General features: G+C 44.3%; 1 protein-coding gene across 2 annotated transcripts in view; it reads right to left on the reverse strand.

Annotated features, from left to right (window-relative positions):
* The window catches only part of tubgcp5 (tubulin, gamma complex associated protein 5), a 55,016-nt gene extending 35,588 nt beyond the window's left edge, over nt 1-19,428 (reverse strand). Inside the window, exons 1-13 of one of the 2 annotated variants that reach the window (XM_041889520.1) lie at nt 18,866-19,428; nt 18,704-18,757; nt 18,507-18,615; nt 17,884-17,980; nt 17,620-17,696; nt 15,235-15,367; nt 11,048-11,165; nt 10,764-10,853; nt 7,018-7,111; nt 6,568-6,811; nt 5,356-5,558; nt 4,482-4,597; nt 209-474 (exon numbers count right to left, since the gene is read on the reverse strand). In XM_041889520.1, the coding sequence (XP_041745454.1) occupies nt 209-474; nt 4,482-4,597; nt 5,356-5,558; nt 6,568-6,811; nt 7,018-7,111; nt 10,764-10,853; nt 11,048-11,165; nt 15,235-15,367; nt 17,620-17,696; nt 17,884-17,980; nt 18,507-18,615; nt 18,704-18,757; nt 18,866-19,002 (1,738 nt within the window). In that variant the 5' untranslated portion in view covers nt 19,003-19,428. Of the gene's footprint in view, nt 1-208; nt 475-4,481; nt 4,598-5,355; nt 5,559-6,567; nt 6,812-7,017; nt 7,112-10,763; nt 10,854-11,047; nt 11,166-15,234; nt 15,368-17,619; nt 17,735-17,883; nt 17,981-18,506; nt 18,616-18,703; nt 18,758-18,865 lie in introns of those variants that run through there. The other variant, XM_041889521.1, reaches the window with a different exon arrangement.
* Between the last annotated feature and the right edge of the window lie 240 nt (nt 19,429-19,668).

A 19,668-nucleotide genomic window follows, 5' to 3' on the forward strand; every position in this document is an offset into this window, starting at 1 on the left:
TGCCCAGCCTCTACAGACCTATAGTGGAGCCATCTGTCTGCCCAGCCTCTACAGACCTCTAGTGGAGCCATCTGTCTGCCCAGCCTCTACAGACCTCTAGTAGAGCCATCTGTCTGCCCAGCCTCTACAGACCTATAGTGGAGCCATCTGTCTGCCCAGTCTCTACAGACCTCTAGTGGAGCCATCTGTCTGCCCAGCCTCTACAGACCTCTAGTGGAGCCATCTGTCTGCCCAGTCTCTTTACAGTCCAGGTTCTTGAGGAGCTGCATGCTCTTCCCAGCCATGATGATCTGTTTGAGGACCGGCTTGAGGAAGGAGACCATGGTGAGCTGAGACCTGGATCCCTGCTCCCCTCCGCTGCTCCCGCTGGCCGCGTCACTCAGCTTCTCCTCGCTCTCCACCGTCTCTGAGATACTGTACAGGGTGTAGGTGGCGTACCAAAAGTCTCTGTGATTCACTGGTACGTCCTTGTTCCTGGTTGGGAGATACAGAGAAGATATGGGTCAGGACCGATGATTTATATATATACACTATATGACTGATAGGGGGCGCTGTGTTGAAGCCAACGTGCCTCCATCTTGACACTCCCCCTCCATTATAAAAATATTTTGGAAGCTTTAGAAATGCACTTGTTGGTTGCTCCTATTCTCCCCAACTCCATTCATATTAAACAACAGCCTGCCTGTTGGTTGCTCCTATTCTCCCCAACTCCATTCATAATAAACAACAGCCTGCCTGTTGGTTGCTCCTATTCTCCCCAACTCCATTCATATTAAACAACAGCCTGCCTGTTGGTTGCTCCTATTCTCCCCAACTCCATTCATATTAAACAACAGCCTGCCTGTTGGTTGCTCCTATTCTCCCCAACTCCATTCATATTAAACAACAGCCTGCCTGTTGGTTGCTCCTATTCTCCCCAACTCCATTCATATTAAACAACAGCCTGCCTGTTGGTTGCTCCTAATCTCCCCAACTCCATTCATATTAAACAACAGCCTGCCTGTTGGTTGCTCCTATTCTCCCCAACTCCATTCATATTAAACAACAGCCTGCCTGTTGGTTGCTCCTATTCTCCCCAACTCCATTCATATTAAACAACAGCCTGCCTGTTGGTTGCTCCTATTCTCCCCAACTCCATTCATATTAAACAACAGCCTGCCTGTTGGTTGCTCCTATTCTCCCCAACTCCATTCATATTAAACAACAGCCTGCCTGTTGGTTGCTCCCTATTCTCCCCAACTCCATTCATATTAAACAACAGCCTGCCTGTTGGTTGCTCCTATTCTCCCCAACTCCATTCATATTAAACGACAGCCTGCCTGTTGGTTGCTCCTATTCTCCCCAACTCCATTCATATTAAACAACAGCCTGCCTGTTGGTTGCTCCTATTCTCCCCAACTCCATTCATATTAAACAACAGCCTGCCTGTTGGTTGCTCCCTATTCTCCCCAACTCCATTCATATTAAACAACAGCCTGCCTGTTGGTTGCTCCTATTCTCCCCAACTCCATTCATATTAAACGACAGCCTGCCTGTTGGTTGCTCCTATTCTCCCCAACTCCATTCATATTAAACAACAGCCTGCCTGTTGGTTGCTCCTATTCTCCCCAACTCCATTCATATTAAACAACAGCCTGCCTGTTGGTTGCTCCCTATCTCCCCAACTCCATTCATATTAAACGACAGCCTGCCTGTTGGTTGCTCCTATTCTCCCCAACTCCATTCATATTAAACAACAGCCTGCCTGTTGGTTGCTCCCTATTCTCCCCAACTCCATTCATATTACTTGTATTCTACTGACATTATTGTGCAACTCGATCACAAAAATATAACCTGCTAGATGGTTAATAATGTATATTTATTAGAGCATTTTTTAAATTAGATTGAATAACTTCAGATGATAACCTTGATTTTAAACGGTCATATGACATCTATACTACCTTCAGAGAGTATTCACACCCCGGTCATATGACATCTATACTACCTTCAGAGAGTATTCACACCCCGGTCATATGACATCTATACTACCTTCAGAGAGTATTCACACCCGGTCATATGACATCTATACTACCTTCAGAGAGTATTCACACCCCGGTCATATGACATCTATACTACCTTCAGAGAGTATTCACACCCCGGTCATATGACATCTATACTACCTTCAGAGAGTATTCACACCCCGGTCATATGACATCTATACTACCTTCAGAGAGTATTCACACCCCTTGACTTTTTTCACATGTTGTTGTGTTCCAGCCTACATTTGAAGGGATTAAATGTAGACGTGTCACTGGCCAATCTGTTGGTTGCTCGTTGTAACCCACTCCTCATTTCTCTAACTTTTAATTCCCTAATTGTATTCCATCTTGCATTGCATTAGTGAACTGTTACTCCACATGGAGCCTCTGATTGGCTAACATAAACAAGCTACACAGGTGAAGGCTACCGGTCGGCTACCGGTCTTTTTATGGGGCATATCATAAAAAAAAACACATTGAAAAGTTTGTTGTTTTATTAAATGAACAATTTGAAATGTCATGATATATCCTTGTATGTAACAATGTCATAATGGATATTTTAATTTAGAAAAAGCCTTTTCAGTGTTAAAACAGGCAACAACAAAAAACTCAACTAACATATAATCTGTTTCCTAAATGGCACCCTATTCCCTATGGGCTCTGGTCAAAAGTAGTGCACTATATAGGGAATATGGTGCCACTTGGAATGCACCCGTAGTTCTAGTTTTGACAGATGACACTCAACACGGTCATGACATGTAAAGAGAGCATTCATCAACGGCCTATGTACCCTGAGGAGTGCCAGGCATAAGTACACTACCAGTCAAAATCAAAATATATTTTATATTTCAGGTTTTTCAAAGTAGCCACCCTTAGCCTTGATGACAGCTTTGCACACTCTTTGCATTTCAATTAACACCTGTTAATTGAAATGCATTCCAGGTGACTACTTCATGAAGCTGGTTGAGAGAATGCAAAGAGTGTGCAAAGCTGTCATCAAGACAAAGGGTGGCTATTGGAAGAATCTCAAATATAAAATATATTTTGATTTGTTGAACACTTATTTGGTTACTACATGATTCCATATGTGTTTTTCACAGATTTTATGTCTTTGTAAAAAAATTGAAACCATAGAATGAGTAGGTGTGTCCAAACTTTTGACTGATAGTGTATGTTCATGACATGTAAAGAGAGCATTTATCAACGGCCTATGTACCCTGAGGAGTGCCAGGCCTAAGTACCCTGAGGAGTGCCAGGCCTAAGTACCCTGAGGAGTGCCAGGCCTAAGTACCCTGAGGAGTGCCAGGCCTAAGTACCCTGAGGAGTGCCAGGCCTATGTACCCTGAGGAGTGCCAGGCCTAAGTACCCTGAGGAGTGCCAGGCCTAAGTACCCTGAGGAGTGCCAGGCCTAAGTACCCTGAGGAGTGCCAGGCCTAAGTACCCTGAGGAGTGCCAGGCCTATGTACCCTGAGGAGTGCCAGGCCTATGTACCCTGAGGAGTGCCAGGCCTAAGTACCCTGAGGAGTGCCAGGCCTAAGTACCCTGAGGAGTGCCAGGCCTATGTACCCTGAGGAGTGCCAGGCCTAAGTACCCTGAGGAGTGCCAGGCCTATGTACCCTGAGGAGTGCCAGGCCTAAGTACCCTGAGGAGTGCCAGGCCTATGTACCCTGAGGAGTGCCAGGCCTATGTACCCTGAGGAGTGCCAGGCCTATGTACCCTGAGGAGTGCCAGGCCTAAGTACCCTGAGGAGTGCCAGGCCTAAGTACCCTGAGGAGTGCCAGGCCTATGTACCCTGAGGAGTGCCAGGCCTAAGTACCCTGAGGAGTGCCAGGCCTAAGTACCCTGAGGAGTGCCAGGCATAAGTACCCTGAGGAGTGCCAGGCATAAGTACCCTGAGGAGTGCCAGGCATAAGTACCCTGAGGAGTGCCAGGCCTATGTACCCTGAGGAGTGCCAGGCCTAAGTACCCTGAGGAGTGCCAGGCCTAAGTACCCTGAGGAGTGCCAGGCCTATGTACCCTGAGGAGTGCCAGGCCTATGTACCCTGAGGAGTGCCAGGCCTATGTACCCTGAGGAGTGCCAGGCCTAAGTACCCTGAGGAGTGCCAGGCCTAAGTACCCAGAGGAGTGCCAGGCCTAAGTACCCTGAGGAGTGCCAGGCCTAAGTACCCTGAGGAGTGCCAGGCCTAAGTACCCTGAGGAGTGCCAGGCCTAAGTACCCTGAGGAGTGCCAGGCCTAAGTACCCTGAGGAGTGCCAGGCCTAAGTACCCTGAGGAGTGCCAGGCCTAAGTACCCTGAGGAGTGCCAGGCCTATGTACCCTGAGGAGTGCCAGGCCTATGTACCCTGAGGAGTGCCAGGCCTAAGTACCCTGAGGAGTGCCAGGCCTAAGTACCCTGAGGAGTGCCAGGCATAAGTATGTCCATGACATGACCAGAAACTTGGCTTATACAGGCTTGTTCCATACCTCTGAATGATGAACTCTTTAGCGGGGTCAAACAGGTGACCATGAACGATCCATTCATCCACTATCTCCAGGTACGGTCTGACTGTCTCTGTCCACAGAGAGAATAACAGAGCCACCTAGGTCAGAGGTCAGGGAGGTTAGACGCTTACACCTGGCTGTTTGGAGTCGATTAACTCTGCCTCAAAGCCATGCATATTATAGATACAAAACAAACACACTAACAGACAGAGAAATGCACACTCACAGACACGGTCACACAAACACGGTCACGCTCACAGACACGGTCACACAAACACGGTCACGCTCACAGACACGGTCACGCTCACAGACACGGTCACGCTCACAGACACGGTCACGCTCACAGACACGCTCACAGACACGGTCACGCTCACAGACACGGTCACGCTCACAGACACGGTCACAGACACGGTCACGCTCACAGACACGGTCACGCTCACAGACACGGCCATGCTCACAAACACGGTCACGCTCACAGACACGGTCACGCTCACAGACACGGTCACGCTCACAGACACGGTCACGCTCACAGACACGGTCACGCTCACAGACACGCTCACAGACACGGTCACGCTCACAGACACGGTCACGCTCACAGACACGGTCACAGACACGGTCACGCTCACAGACACGGTCACGCTCACAGACACGGTCACGCTCACAGACACGGTCACAGACACGGTCACGCTCACAGACACGGTCACGCTCACAGACACGGTCACGCTCACAGACACGGTCACGCTCACAGACACGGTCACGCTCACAGACACGGTCACGCTCACAGACACGGTCACGCTCACAGACACGGTCACGCTCACAGACACGGTCACACTCACACGTAAACACAAACACTCACGGCCTGTTCGGATGCCTCTCCCACGCTGTCGTACTCTATGATAGCCTTGTAGAGTGTGTTGAGCAGGTGTGAAGCCCGCACCACGTTAGGGGTCTCAGGGGGTACTTCTGCCACACCCGTACAGAACACCTTGTGGAGCACCTTGATCTGGGCCAGGTGAGGGGTCAGTCTGTCCAGCACCCCCGCCAGGGTCACCGTCTCATCTACAGAGAGGTTATAACAGGTTATAACAGGGTCACCGTCTCATCTACAGAGAGGTTATAACAGGTTATAACAGGGTCACCGTCTCATCTACAGAGGTTTTAACAGGTTATAACAGGGTCACCGTCTCATCTACAGAGAGGTTATAACAGGGTCACTGTCTCATCTACAGAGAGGTTATAACAGGGTCACTGTCTCATCTACAGAGAGGTTATAACAGGTTATAACAGGGTCACCGTCTCATCTACAGAGAGGTTATAACAGGTTATAACAGGGTCACCGTCTCATCTACAGAGAGGTTATAACAGGGTCACCGTCTCATCTACAGAGAGGTTATAACAGGTTATAACAGGGTCACCGTCTCATCTACAGAGAGGTTATAACAGGGTCACCGTCTCATCTACAGAGAGGTTATAACAGGTTATAACAGGGTCACCGTCTCATCTACAGAGAGGTTATAACAGGTTATAACAGGGTCACCGTCTGATCTACAGAGAGGTTATAACAGGGTCACCGTCTCATCTACAGAGAGGTTATAACAGGTTATAACAGCGTCACAGCTCAGCTTCAGGTAGTTACATAACAGTTAGGGTTGCAAAATTCCATTAACTTTCTCCGAATTCTCAGATTTTCCAGAAATCCCATTTAGAATGTAAAAGATTCTCGGAATCAGAAAGGAGTAAGCAAGAAATCTAAGCAGGTAGCTTAGTGGTTAAGAGCGTTGTGCCAGTAACCGAAAGGTCGCTGGTTCTAATACCCGAGCCAATCTGTCGATGTGCCCTTGAGCAAGGCACTTAACCCTAATTGCTCCTGTAATTCGCTCTGGATAAGAGCGTCTGCTAAATGACTAAAATTTAAAAAATTTAAATCTGGAATCCTCCAAACACGATATGGAAGTTAGCAGAATTTTGCAACTCTAATCACAGCATACATCAGACAGAAGCCACAGGATAAAGTATTCAACACATAACGATGAAAGGTTCAACACATAACGATGAAAGGTGAACCTGCCTTTCCCTATGAGGTCTCTCTCTATGGTGGTGAGCTCCTGTCTGAAGGAGGTGAAGTATTTATAGAGGGCCCAGACAAAGGCTTGATAGGTCCTGAAGGGAGGCTCAGTGCCCTTCTTAGAGGAGTAGGATCCTGGAGGACAGGGCTCAGTGTTGTACCCAGTTACCTCGTCTATAAACCTCTGCAGCCGGAACACTGCCTGACCGTAGACGGCTATGTGCTCCAACACCGACCGTAGGCAGTTCTAGTAGGGAGAGAGAGAGAGACACAGAGAGAGAGAGGGGAGAGAGAAAGAGAGAGGGGAGAGAGAAAGAGAGTGAGAGAGAGATAAAGAGTAGAGAGAGAGAGATGGGGTTAGACAGGGAACTCCAATGTTAAGAGACCAAACTTGTTCAAGATTGTTAATAAGAAAAGTATACACAGGTAATGATGATTAGACTTTAGTCTTACGTTAGTCAGGTGAGTAACCACCACGTCATTCCTGACCACCACTTTTCCGTCCTGATGCTGGAATATAAAGTGTTTCTTCACCCCAGAGAGCAGCCTGGGGACAAACAACCATGGGTCAACTAAAGCCCTTAAGAGAATTTCCAGAACATTTGCATACTTTTTAACCAGTAGCTCTGACAGTAGTGCTCAAGAGCCAAAACGGGTCCCCCAAAAAATGTAGTCCTACGTCATATCTGTGAAGCACGCCCCTTCTTTCTCTGCTGTGTGTGCATCTTGCTAGCTGAAGCTCAGTGGCTGGAACTCGCATTGCTAGGGGGCACAGCTTCCAGAAAACAAGTCACTTTCAAACTAAGAGTTTCCTTATTCTAGTCCTTACCCTGGTATATATGGTATACTGCCCAAGCCTATTTTATTTCATGAACTTTTAGTAATTTCATAAAAACACTCTTCCTCAAATACTTTTATTGTGCTCCTAAATTTCTTTATGTGCTCCTTAATTTTTCTACTTAGCAGCACAAGGCTCCTTGTAAGAAATGTGAGCGTAGAGGCCTGGGAGCATGTCTTTAAAAACACTCAGGACAAACTAAGTACAGAATCGGTGTTTCCCAGAATATGCATTTAGCAGCGGCACACTACGCCACTGCAAAAAATGTATAACATTAAAACATACAAAAAACTAGACAGTCAGGGAGAATCTCAAATTCCAAAAATGTCATGGCATTACCCCCATTGATTTTGTTATAATGTTTGAGTCAATCAGATAGCATAGGAACAAGGCATAAGCCATGGCCAAATGTGTAGAATTGCAGGAAGCTTGAAAACAGCAACATTTTGTCTCTGTGGCCCAAGAGGAGGGCCTCTAAAATTGCGGCATTGGCCACGCCCACTACCACCCCTCCCACCATTAGGGACCAGGGTTGTTTTCTCCATTATATAGTCCCCAGAAACTATACTGCAGTATGAAGGTTACTAGTACATTCACCAGATCCCTCTATATTTTACAGTGAGGGAAAAAAGTATTTGATCCCCTGCTGATTTTGTACGTTTGCCCACTGACAAACACATGATCAGTCTATAATTTTAATGGTAGGTTTATTTGAACAGTGAGAGACAGAATAACAACAACAAAAATCCAGAGAAACGCATGTCAAAAATGTTAGAAATGTATTTGCATTATAATGAGGGAAATAAGTATTTGACCCCTCTGCAAAACATGACTTAGTACTTGGTGGCAAAACCCTTGTTGGCAATCACAGAGGTCAGACGTTTCTTGTAGTTGGCCACCAGGTTTGCACACATCTCAGGAGGGATTTTGTCCCACTCCTCTTTGCAGATCTTCTCCAAGTCATTAAGGTTTCGAGGCTGACGTTTGGCAACTCGAACCTTCAGCTCCCTCCACAGATTTTCTATGGGATTAAGGTCTGGAGACTGGCTAGGCCACTCCAGGACCTTAATGTGCTTCTTCTTGAGCCACTCCTTTGTTGCCTTGGCCGTGTGTTTTGGGTCATTGTCATGCTGGAATACCCATCCACAACCCATTTTCAATGCCCTGGCTGAGGGAAGGAGGTTCTCACCCAAGATTTGACGGTACATGGCCCCGTCCATCGTCCCTTTGATGCGGTGAAGTTGTCCTGTCCCCTTAGCAGAAAAACACCCCCAAAGCATAATGTTTCCACCTCCATGTTTGACGGTGGGGATGGTGTTCTTGGGGTCATAGGCAGCATTCCTCCTCCTCCAAACACGGCGAGTTGAGTTGATGCCAAAGAACTCAATTTTGGTCTCATCTGACCACAACACTTTCACCCAGTTCTCCTCTGAATCATTCAGATGTTCATTGGCAAACTTCAGACGGCCCTGTATATGTGCTTTCTTGAGCAGGGGGACCTTGCGGGCGCTGCAGGATTTCAGTCCTTCACGGCGTAGTGTGTTACCAACTGTTTTCTTGGTGACTATGGTCCCAGCTGCCTTGAGATCATTGACAAGATCCTCCCGTGTAGTTCTGAGCTGATTCCTCACTGTTCTCATGATCATTGCAACTCCACGAGGTGAGATCTTGCATGGAGCCCCAGGCCGAGGGAGATTGACAGTTATTTTGTGTTTCTTCCATTTGCGAATAATCGCACCAACTGTTGTCACCTTCTCACCAAGCTGCTTGGCGATGGTCTTGTAGCCCATTCCAGCCTTGTGTAGGTCTACAATCTTGTCCCTGACATCCTTGGAGAGCTCTTTGGTCTTGGCCATGGTGGAGAGTTTGGAATCTGATTGATTGATTGCTTCTGTGGACAGGTGTCTTTTATACAGGTAACAAGCTGAGATTAGGAGCACTCCCTTTAAGAGTGTGCTCCTAATCTCAGCTCGTTACCTGTATAAAAGACACCTGGGAGCCAGAAATCTTTCTGATTGAGAGGGGGTCAAATACTTATTTCCCTCATTAAAATGCAAAGAAATTTATAACATTTTTGACATGCGTTTTTCTGGATTTGTTTGTTGTTATTCTGTCTCTCACTGTTCAAATAAACCTACCATTAAAATTATAGACTGATCATGTCTTTGTCAGTGGGCAAACGTACAAAATCAGCAGGGGATCAAATACTTTTTTCCCCTCATTCACCAGATCCCACTATATAGTACATTCACCAGATCATTTTTTCCCCTGCTCATTTAGTCCAGAAGGAAAATATACTAATATACTATCCAGTATGAAGGCTGAAGGAGGAGGAGTCCGAAGCTCATTGTCTAAAAAGGTTAGTGTTATGGATCCAGGTATCCTGTTGGTGTTTTTGTGTTTTTCCTCTCCTTCTGCCCTAATCACAGGTGTCCTTTATGTTCCTGATTGGAGGTCGTTGGGGGTGTCCCACCTGTCAGTCATCAGTTCATCTGCTGAGGTGGACCAATCAGTGGCCACTTCTCCTGATTGCACCACCTGTTTCTGGTTTTCATTACCCAATCACATCACACATCCCCTTGTTTTAAAAGCCAGTCAGTTGTGTTTTCTGACAGAGACTCTTTTTGTTTGTGAGTATGGATGCTGTGGTGTCTTGTTTTTTGTGTACTCACTCATTTGCGGTTTACTCCATATGGTAACTATGTTGTTTGTTCCTGGGAAAAGGGGATTTTTAGCAAGTTGCCCTTAGGCATACACTACCCGTAGGAAAACCTTGTCTAAAAACACTAGTTAGACCTGAGCGGACCACCCATTGTATTTTTGTGTAGTTAGCAGTAGCTTAGCGGTTCTTGAGGCAGGCAAGATCAATTTAGGGTTTTTTGACTTTATTGTTTCATTCCTTGGGTCCAGCTCAGCCCCTTTTCCCCAAACCTTTACCGTGTGTTTATAATAAACATTTTGTGTTTGACGGCAGCTTTTTGGTTGTCGGTGTATTTTGTTCTCACTGTTCCTTGTCAATATTCTAATTTGCATGAGTTATGTTACGGGTCTCTTTTCCATCCACCCTAGACTTTTAAAGCCACGGGGTTCGTAACAGTTAGCATGGTAAAGGCTATCATGACAACCGGTCTCAGTGGAATTACACAACCTGCCAGCATGGAAAGGTCGACAGGAGAATCATCCCATCTTACCACAGTGTCTCCCTAGAGAATCATCCCATCTTACCACAGTGTCTCCCTAGAGAATCATCCCATCTTACCACAGTGTCTCCCTAGAGAATCATCCCATCTTACCACAGTGTCTCCCTAGAGAATCATCCCTTCTTACCACAGTGTCTCCCTAGAGAATCATCCCATCTTACCACAGTGTCTCCCGGATCACTTGGGTCTCGGTGACAAAGGCTTTCTCTTCAGGCAGATACAATGGGTCAGTGTTGTACAAGTGTTGGTCCCTGTGGAGAACAACCAACGCAATAAGGCTTTACGATTTGAGATTATAATCTCTTCACAAACGTCAACATGGCATGCACAGATAACCATGTCTGCCCAGAACCCTTTGGGCCTGGTCAAAAGCAGTGTACTATATAGGGAATAGGGTGCTATTTGGGACTCAACCCAGGTTGTATTATGGGTTCAGGGGTCATACCAGATGTTGAGCAGGTTGGAGTGTAGATGGAGACTGTGGGGGAAGCGAGGAGTGTGACCCTGCCAGTACGGAGTCACAACATGTTGCTCTAACCAGGACCTGGCATCAGGCTCACCCACTGTAATCACAAGAGAATACAATAAACCCAGTGTAATCACAAGAGAATACAATAAACCCAGTGTAATCACAAGAGAATACAATAAACCCAGTGTAATCACAAGAGAATACAATAAACCCAGTGTAATCACAAGAGAATACAATAAACCCAGTGTAATCACAAGAGAATACAATAAACCCAGTGTAATCACAAGAGAATACAATAAACCCAGTGTAATCACAAGAGAATACAATAAACCCAGTGTAATCACAAGAGAATACAATAAACCCAGTGTAATCACAAGAGAATACAATAAACCCAGTGTAATCACAAGAGAATACAATAAACCCAGTGTAATCACAAGAGAATACAATAAACCCAGTGTAATCACAAGAGAATACAATAAACCCAGTGTAATCACAAGAGAATACAATAAACCCAGTGTAATCACAAGAGAATACAATAAACCCAGTGTAATCACAAGAGAATACAATAAACCCAGTGTAATCACAAGAGAATACAATAAACCCAGTGTAATCACAAGAGAATACAATAAACCCAGTGTAATCACAAGAGAATACAATAAACCCAGTGTAATCACAAGAGAATACAATAAACCCAGTGTAATCACAAGAGAATACAATAAACCCAGTGTAATCACAAGAGAATACAATAAACCCAGTGTAATCACAAGAGAATACAATAAACCCAGTGTAATCACAAGAGAATACAATAAACCCAGTGTAATCACAAGAGAATACAATAAACCCAGTGTAATCACAAGAGAATACAATAAACCCAGTGTAATCACAAGAGAATACAATAAACCCAGTGTAATCACAAGAGAATACAATAAACCCAGTGTAATCACAAGAGAATACAATAAACCCAGTGTAATCACAAGAGAATACAATAAACCCAGTGTAATCACAAGAGAATACAATAAACCCAGTGTAATCACAAGAGAATACAATAAACCCGGTGTAATCACAAGAGAATACAATAAACCCAGTGTAATCACAAGAGAATACAATAAACCCACTAATCACAAGACAATACAATAAACCCACTGTAATCACAAGAGAATACAATAAACCCACTGTAATCACAAGACAATACAATAAACCCAGTGTAATCACAAGAGAATACAATAAACCCAGTGTAATCACAAGAGAATACAATAAACCCAGTGTAATCACAAGAGAATACAATAAACCCAGTGTAATCACAAGAGAATACAATAAACCCAGTGTAATCACAAGAGAATACAATAAACCCACTGTAATCACAGAACAATACAATAAACCCACTGTAATCACAAGAGAATACAATAAACCCACTAATCACAAGAGAATACAATAAACCCACTAATCACAAGAGAATACAGTAAACCCACTGTAATCACAAAACAATACAATAAACCCACTAATTACAAGAGAATACAATAAACCCACTGTAATCACAAGAGAATACAATAAACCCACTGTAATCACAAAACAATACAATAAACCCACTGTAATCCCAAAACAATATAAACCCAGTGTAATCCCAAAACAATATAAACCCAGTGTAATCCCAGAACAATACAATAAACCCACTGTAATCCCAGAACAATACAATAAACCCACTGTAATCCCAGAACAATACAATAAACCCACTGTAATCCCAGAACAATACAATAAACCCACTGTAATCCCAGAACAATACAATAAACCCACTGTAATCCCAGAACAATACAATAAACCCACTGTAATCCCAGAACAATACAATAAACCCACTGTAATCCCAGAACAATACAATAAACCCACTGTAATCCCAGAACAATACAATAAACCCACTGTAATCCCAGAACAATACAATAAACCCACTGTAATCCCAGAACAATACAATAAACCCACTGTAATCCCAGAACAATACAATAAACCCACTGTAATCCCAGAACAATATAATAAACCCACTGTAATCGCAGAACAATATAATAAACTCATGGTGTTTATACTTGCATACTATTGTTTGTACAGATGAACGTGGTGCCTTCAGGCGTTTGGAAGTTGCTCCCAAGGATGAACCAGACTTGTGAAGGTATACAATTATTTTTCTGAGGTCTTGGCTTATTTCTTTTGATTTTCCCATGATGTCAAGCAAAGAAGCACCGAGTTTGAAGGTAGGCCTTAAAATACATCCACAGGTACACCTCCAATTTACTCAAATGATGTCAATTAACGTATCAGAAGCTTCTAAACCCATGACATAATTTTCTGGAATTTTCCAAGCTGTTTAAAGGCACAGTCAATTTAGTGGATGTAAACTTCTGACCCACTGGAATTGTGATATAGTGAATTATAAGTGAAATAATCTGTCTGTAAACAATTGTTGGAAAAATTACTTGTGTCATGCACAAAGTAGATGTCCTAACCGACTTGCCAAAACTATAGTTTGTTAACAAGACATGTGTGGAGTGGTTGAAAAACGAGTTTTAATGACTCCAACCTAAGTGTATGTAAACTTCCAACTTCAACTGTAGATGAAAACTCTCTTGGTAAATAGTGTGGTCAACAGCTTATCATGAGATACTCTACCTCAGGCAAGCAAAACCTTGAGACATCCTTAATATTAGATTTGGTGCACCAGCTGCTGTTTACAAATATACACAGACCGCCACCCCTTGTCTTACGGGAGTCAGCCGTTCTATCCTGCCGATGTAGCGTATATCCCGCTAGCTGTATGTTATCCATGTCGTCGTTCAGACACGACTCGGTGAAACATAAGATATTACAGTTTTTAATGTCCCAATGGTAGGATATCCGTGATCTTAGGTCATCCAATTTGTTTTCCAATGATTGAACGTTGGCTAATAGGATTGATGGGAGCGGCAGTTTACTCGCTCGCCGTCGGATCCGTACAAGGCACCCCGACCTACGTCCACGATATCTCTGTCTCTTTCTCATGCGAATGACAGGGATTTGGGACTTTTCGGGTGAATATCCTTTGTGTCCGACTCGTTGAAGAAAAAATATTTGTCCAATACAAGGTGAGTAATCGCTGTCCTGATATCCAGAAGCTCTTTTTGGTCATAAGAGGCGTTAGCAGAAACATTATGTACAGAATAAATTACAAATAACGCAAAGAAAACACACATAATAGTATAATTGGTTAGAGGGCTGTAAAACGGCAGCCATCTTCTCCGGCGCCATTCTTTTTGACCAGAACCCTATGGATGATACAGGGAATAGGGTGCCATTATTTTGACCAGAACCCTATGGATGATACAGGGAATAGGGTGCCATTATTTTGACCAGAACCCTATGGATGATACAGGGAATAGGGTGCCATTCTTTTGACCAGAACCCTATGGATGATACAGGGAATAGGGTGCCATTCTTTTGACCAGAACCCTATGGATGATACAGGGAATAGGGTGCCATTATTTTGACCAGAACCCTATGGATGATACAGGGAATAGGGTGCCATTCTTTTTGACCAGAACCCTATGGATGATACAGGGAATAGGGTGCCATTATTTTGACCAGAACCCTATGGATGATACAGGGAATAGGGTGCCATTATTTTGACCAGAACCCTATGGATGATACAGGGAATAGGGTGCCATTCTTTTGACCAGAACCCTATGGATGACACAGGGAATAGGGTGCCATTATTTTGACCAGAACCCTATGGATGATACAGGGAATAGGGTGCCATTATTTTGACCAGAACCCTATGGATGATACAGGGAATATGGTGCCATTCTTTTGACCAGAACCCTATGGATGATACAGGGAATAGGGTGCCATTATTTTGACCAGAAACCTATGGATGATACAGGGAATAGGGTGCCATTATTTTGACCAGAACCCTATGGATGATACAGGGAATAGGGTGCCATTATTTTGACCAGAACCCTATGGATGATACAGGGAATAGGGTGCCATTATTTTGACCAGAACCCTATGGATGATACAGGGAATAGGGTGCCATTATTTTGACCAGAACAGAACCCTATGGATGATACAGGGAATAGGGTGCCATTATTTTGACCAGAACCCTATGGATGATACAGGTTCAGGCACTGAGAGTGTATGATCTGTACCTGTCCAGGTAACAGGGACTGTCTTCTCCTGCTCCTGGTCCTCCTGGGGGGTGCGGTCCACCTGTATCCCAGAATCCTCTCTGCTGAGCGGCTGCTGACTGTCCTCGTCCTCGCTCTCCTCCTCAGACCACTCCTAGACAGAGAGATGTTTAACAGACCACTCCTCGATAGAGAGATGTTTAACAGACCGCTCCTAGATAGAGAGATGTTTAACAGACCGCTCCTAGATAGAGAGATGTTTAACAGACCACTCCTGGTTAGAGACGATAAAGCTTTAACATCACTCCTGGAGAGAAAGGCATTGTAGAGAGTAGTGCTGAGTGATTAACCAACATTTTTTTGTGAGCCCAACACACTGTCTCTCTAGAGAGAAATCAACTCAAGAACTATGTGGATTGCTGGGCTGAAGGGAGTTGTAGTTTTCACTAAACAAATATTCAGCCTAGTTCAGCTCAGAAACATGGTAATTAACTACAATGACCATAATCCATTGCGCCTGTTCTTTCCGGCTCGGACAGAGACAGATACACTTTTACGCCTGCTACGTAAGGTTAGATACATAGAGACCGCATGAGAAAGGAATGTACACAAGGACGAAGGATAGAGACAGTTGGTGAAAGTATGCCTTATCTACTTTGAAGAAGTGTCCTCCTCCCAGAGTGCAAAGAGCCTTGGCGTGACCCTGGACAACACCCTGTCGTTCTCCGCTAACATCAAGGCGGTGACCCAATCCTGTAGGTTCATGCTCTACAACATTCGCAGAGTACGACCCTGCCTTACACAGGAAGCGGCACAGGTCCTAATCCAGGCACTTGTCATCTCCCGTCTGGATTACTGCAACTCGCTGTTGGCTGGGCTCCCTGCCTGTGCCATTAAACCCCTACAACTCATCCAGAACGCTGCAGCCCGTCTGGTGTTCAACCTTCCCAAGTTCTCTCACGTCACCCCGCTCCTCCGCACACTCCACTGGCTTCCAGTTGAAGCTCGCATCTGCTACAAGACCATGGTGCTTGCCTACGGAGCTGTGAGGGGAACGGCACCTCCGTACCTTCAGGCTCTGATCAGTCCCTACACCCAAACGAGGGCATTGCGTTCATCCACCTCTGGCCTGCTAGCTCCCCTACCTCTGCGGAAGCATAGTTCCCGCTCAGCCCAGTCAAAACTGTTCGCTGCTCTGGCACCCCAATGATGGAACAAGCTCCCTCACGACGCCAGGACAGCGGAGTCACTGACCACCTTCCGGAGACACTTGAAACCCCACCTCTTTAAGGAATAGCTGGGATAGGATAAAGTAATCCTTCTACCCCCCCTTACCCCATCCCAAAATTTTTTTTTTTTTATATATATATATTGTAAAGTGGTTGTCCCACTGGCTATCATAAGGTGAATGCACCAATTTGTAAGTCGCTCTGGATAAGAGCGTCTGCTAAATGACTAAAATGTAAATGTAAGAACTAGTTAAATGATTTGGTCAGACAGCTCTGCAGCATACTTAGGCAGGTTAGCTAAACAGGATGACTAAAGACAGGACGGGAGAACAGATAATGGTCTGTCTGGCTGCTACTGCCTTAGCAGAGATGAGGTGATTACTTTAACGAATGAAAAATTATAAAGGTCATCAAATAAAAACTGTAATATACACAACTGAAATATTGTATTATTTCATATTCATTTCCTATTTTTCAATTGATGTCTACCCAATGTGGACCTGACATAGACAATGGAATATTTTCTATGTTTTGGCAATGGAATGTTCACTATTTGTGGCTTTTGAATTTGCATTAAAAAGCTCTGAAATAATTTTAATGTCATTATTTTATAATGCATTTGATGTTTAAAAAAAAAAAAATTATTTTTTAATAATGGAACCGAAACCAAACTGACCTCAAAAAGCACCAATCACTTAGTACTAGTAGAGAGAGACTCCTGGTTCGAGACAGTTAGCAGTTAGCAGTTAGCAGTTAGCATCAAAACAAGGTCAGGCAGCGGTAGGACCACAATACAGCAAATCAACCGTCCCATTATTATTATTATTATTAACAATAATAATAATAATAATATGCCATTTAGCAGACGCTTTTATCCAAAGCGACTTACAGTCATGCGTGCATACATTTTTGTGTATGGGTCGTCCCGGGGATCGAACCCACTACCTTGGCATTACAAGCGCCGTGCTCTACCAGCTGAGCTACAGAGGAACTGCCTGGATCAGACAGAGGGCTTAGAGAGAGATGGGCTTGAGATGGGTGCCAATTGGGACGGCGCCATGGTTTCAAAACAGTACAGTAGATTCCGGTAATAATATAATGAAGGGGTAAACGTCACGTAACATGCTTGAGATGGAAAATAAGCAGAAGAAGAAGTGCTGAAGCATGGTTTACTCACTGGGGTGTCTGGGTATGGGCCTGTGTCTAGATCTGCTTCCTGTAAATATTCTCCCCAGTCAAAGTCGTCTTCTTTCTCTATACAGACACAGGGACAAGGGATCATGTAGTCCAGGCTGAGAACACATCAGGGGTAAGAAGACCATCAGAGGGATGAATGGGTCATGTAATGTACTCTAAGAGGACCATCAGAGGGATGAATGGGTCATGTAATGTACTCTAAGAGGACCATCAGAGGGATGAATGGGTCATGTAATGTACTCACCAGTCTCCTTCAGTCTGGGCGTCTCGCTGTAGTTGGAGTTAAGGGGAGAGTCTGAGAGGTGTAGGAGAAGGGCCAGGAGACTGTGATGAACATCAGTCTGCAACAAACATGAGGAGGACAGAAGGAAGGTAATTCACTGCAAACTAAGTGTAAGGCTGCGTGCATTATGTTGATTATACAGTCATACCTGTAGGAATACGATGTAATTCTAGGGCCATACCTTAGTTTTAAACTAAACACCATAAACACAAGGACACAGTCAGATGATTCACAAGCACTGAGAATTGTAGCTCCGACTGCAACTAGGATCTGTCAATAATGTAAACCCTTATAGATGCCTATGACAGATCCTAGTTACAGTAATGTAAACCCACAGATGCCTATGACAGATCCTAGTTACAGTAATGTAAACCCACAGATGCCTGTAACAGGCCCAAGTTACAGTCCGAGCTATGGATCGTGAACAGAGACAGGATTTTTCACCTAGTAGGCTCGGGGATTCGAACCAGCTACCTTTCAGTTACTGGCGCAACGCTCTTTACTGCTAACGCTACCTGCCCCCAAACCCCCCCACACTTGTAATGATACAGACTGTCTGCATTATGTTTCTTGCCCATCCATACCTTAGTTCCATCTGTGTTGGGTAGAGGTGAGTTGAGGAACTCTTCTGTCAGTCTAAGCCAGCTCTCTGCTTTACTCAGGTCTGAATGCACCATCAGTTTCTCATAGATCCTGAAACAGTGGAATTTCATCATGCTCATAATGAACAGGTAACGTTAATTCTACATATACAAATCATATAACCTGTTGGCCAACTCACCCATTCACACTGCGTTGAACTTTATGACTATTGGCATCTAGGAAACGGTGAAACCTGCCAACACAGAGACAAACCCATGATGACCATCATAACGGTCAATCTTTGACTACATCACCTTTTCTAAAGCAGCTGTGTAATCATAGTGAAATGTGGCATCCTTACCTGAAATTGGACCAGGTAAATTTCAGCGCCAGTTGAAAGTTCTGCTCTTCATCTTGAATCCCACTGATCTGTTTGACCAGGTTCTTCACGTCTTCCTCGGTCTCCTTTTCGAATTTGGTCCAGTACGCTTGTGACATTGTTGTGGCTAGCGTTAGCTAGTTAGCAAGCTAAAACAGTCACTGTGCTGTAAATCCACCAACGATGAAACTGTATTGTATTGATAGCTGGATCCTTGATGCTGTCTCGTCGGATAGTGCTAGCTAAATGTTTTCAGTTAGCTAGCCAGCTTATTAGCTGGCCGTTACGTTGAAATCCATTCGTTGGAAACAGTGGTAGCTAGCTAGCAACGCGTTAGCAACTAGAAAAGGGCTCCAAGGGATAGCTAAAGACACATCCCTTTAAGTTATGATACTAAACGAGAGAAATTAAATCGTTGCATACATTATTTTTGTGTCAGAACACGTTGCACTGAATGAATTTGTTTCAGCTCTCCGCCGTTAGATGTGTATTTTCATAGCTAGCTATCTTCGGGCAACAACTTCCCGACTATTTGCAGCACTAACGATGACGTCACCTTCCTATAGTAATGATGAAACCTTCCAGATAAAAACCCGCATTTAAAAACATTCAAATCATGTGTAGACGTTACTGTGAAACGCTTACTTTACAAGCCTTTAACCAACAATGCAGTTTTAAGAAAAATAAGAGTTAAGAAAATATTTGCTAAATAAACTTAAGTAAAAAATTTAAAATAAACGCAATAAAATAACAGTAGGGAGGCTATATACAGGGGGTACCGGTAC

Source organism: Coregonus clupeaformis, unplaced genomic scaffold, assembly GCF_020615455.1.
Source record: "Coregonus clupeaformis isolate EN_2021a unplaced genomic scaffold, ASM2061545v1 scaf0028, whole genome shotgun sequence".
Lineage (NCBI taxonomy): Eukaryota > Metazoa > Chordata > Actinopteri > Salmoniformes > Salmonidae > Coregonus > Coregonus clupeaformis.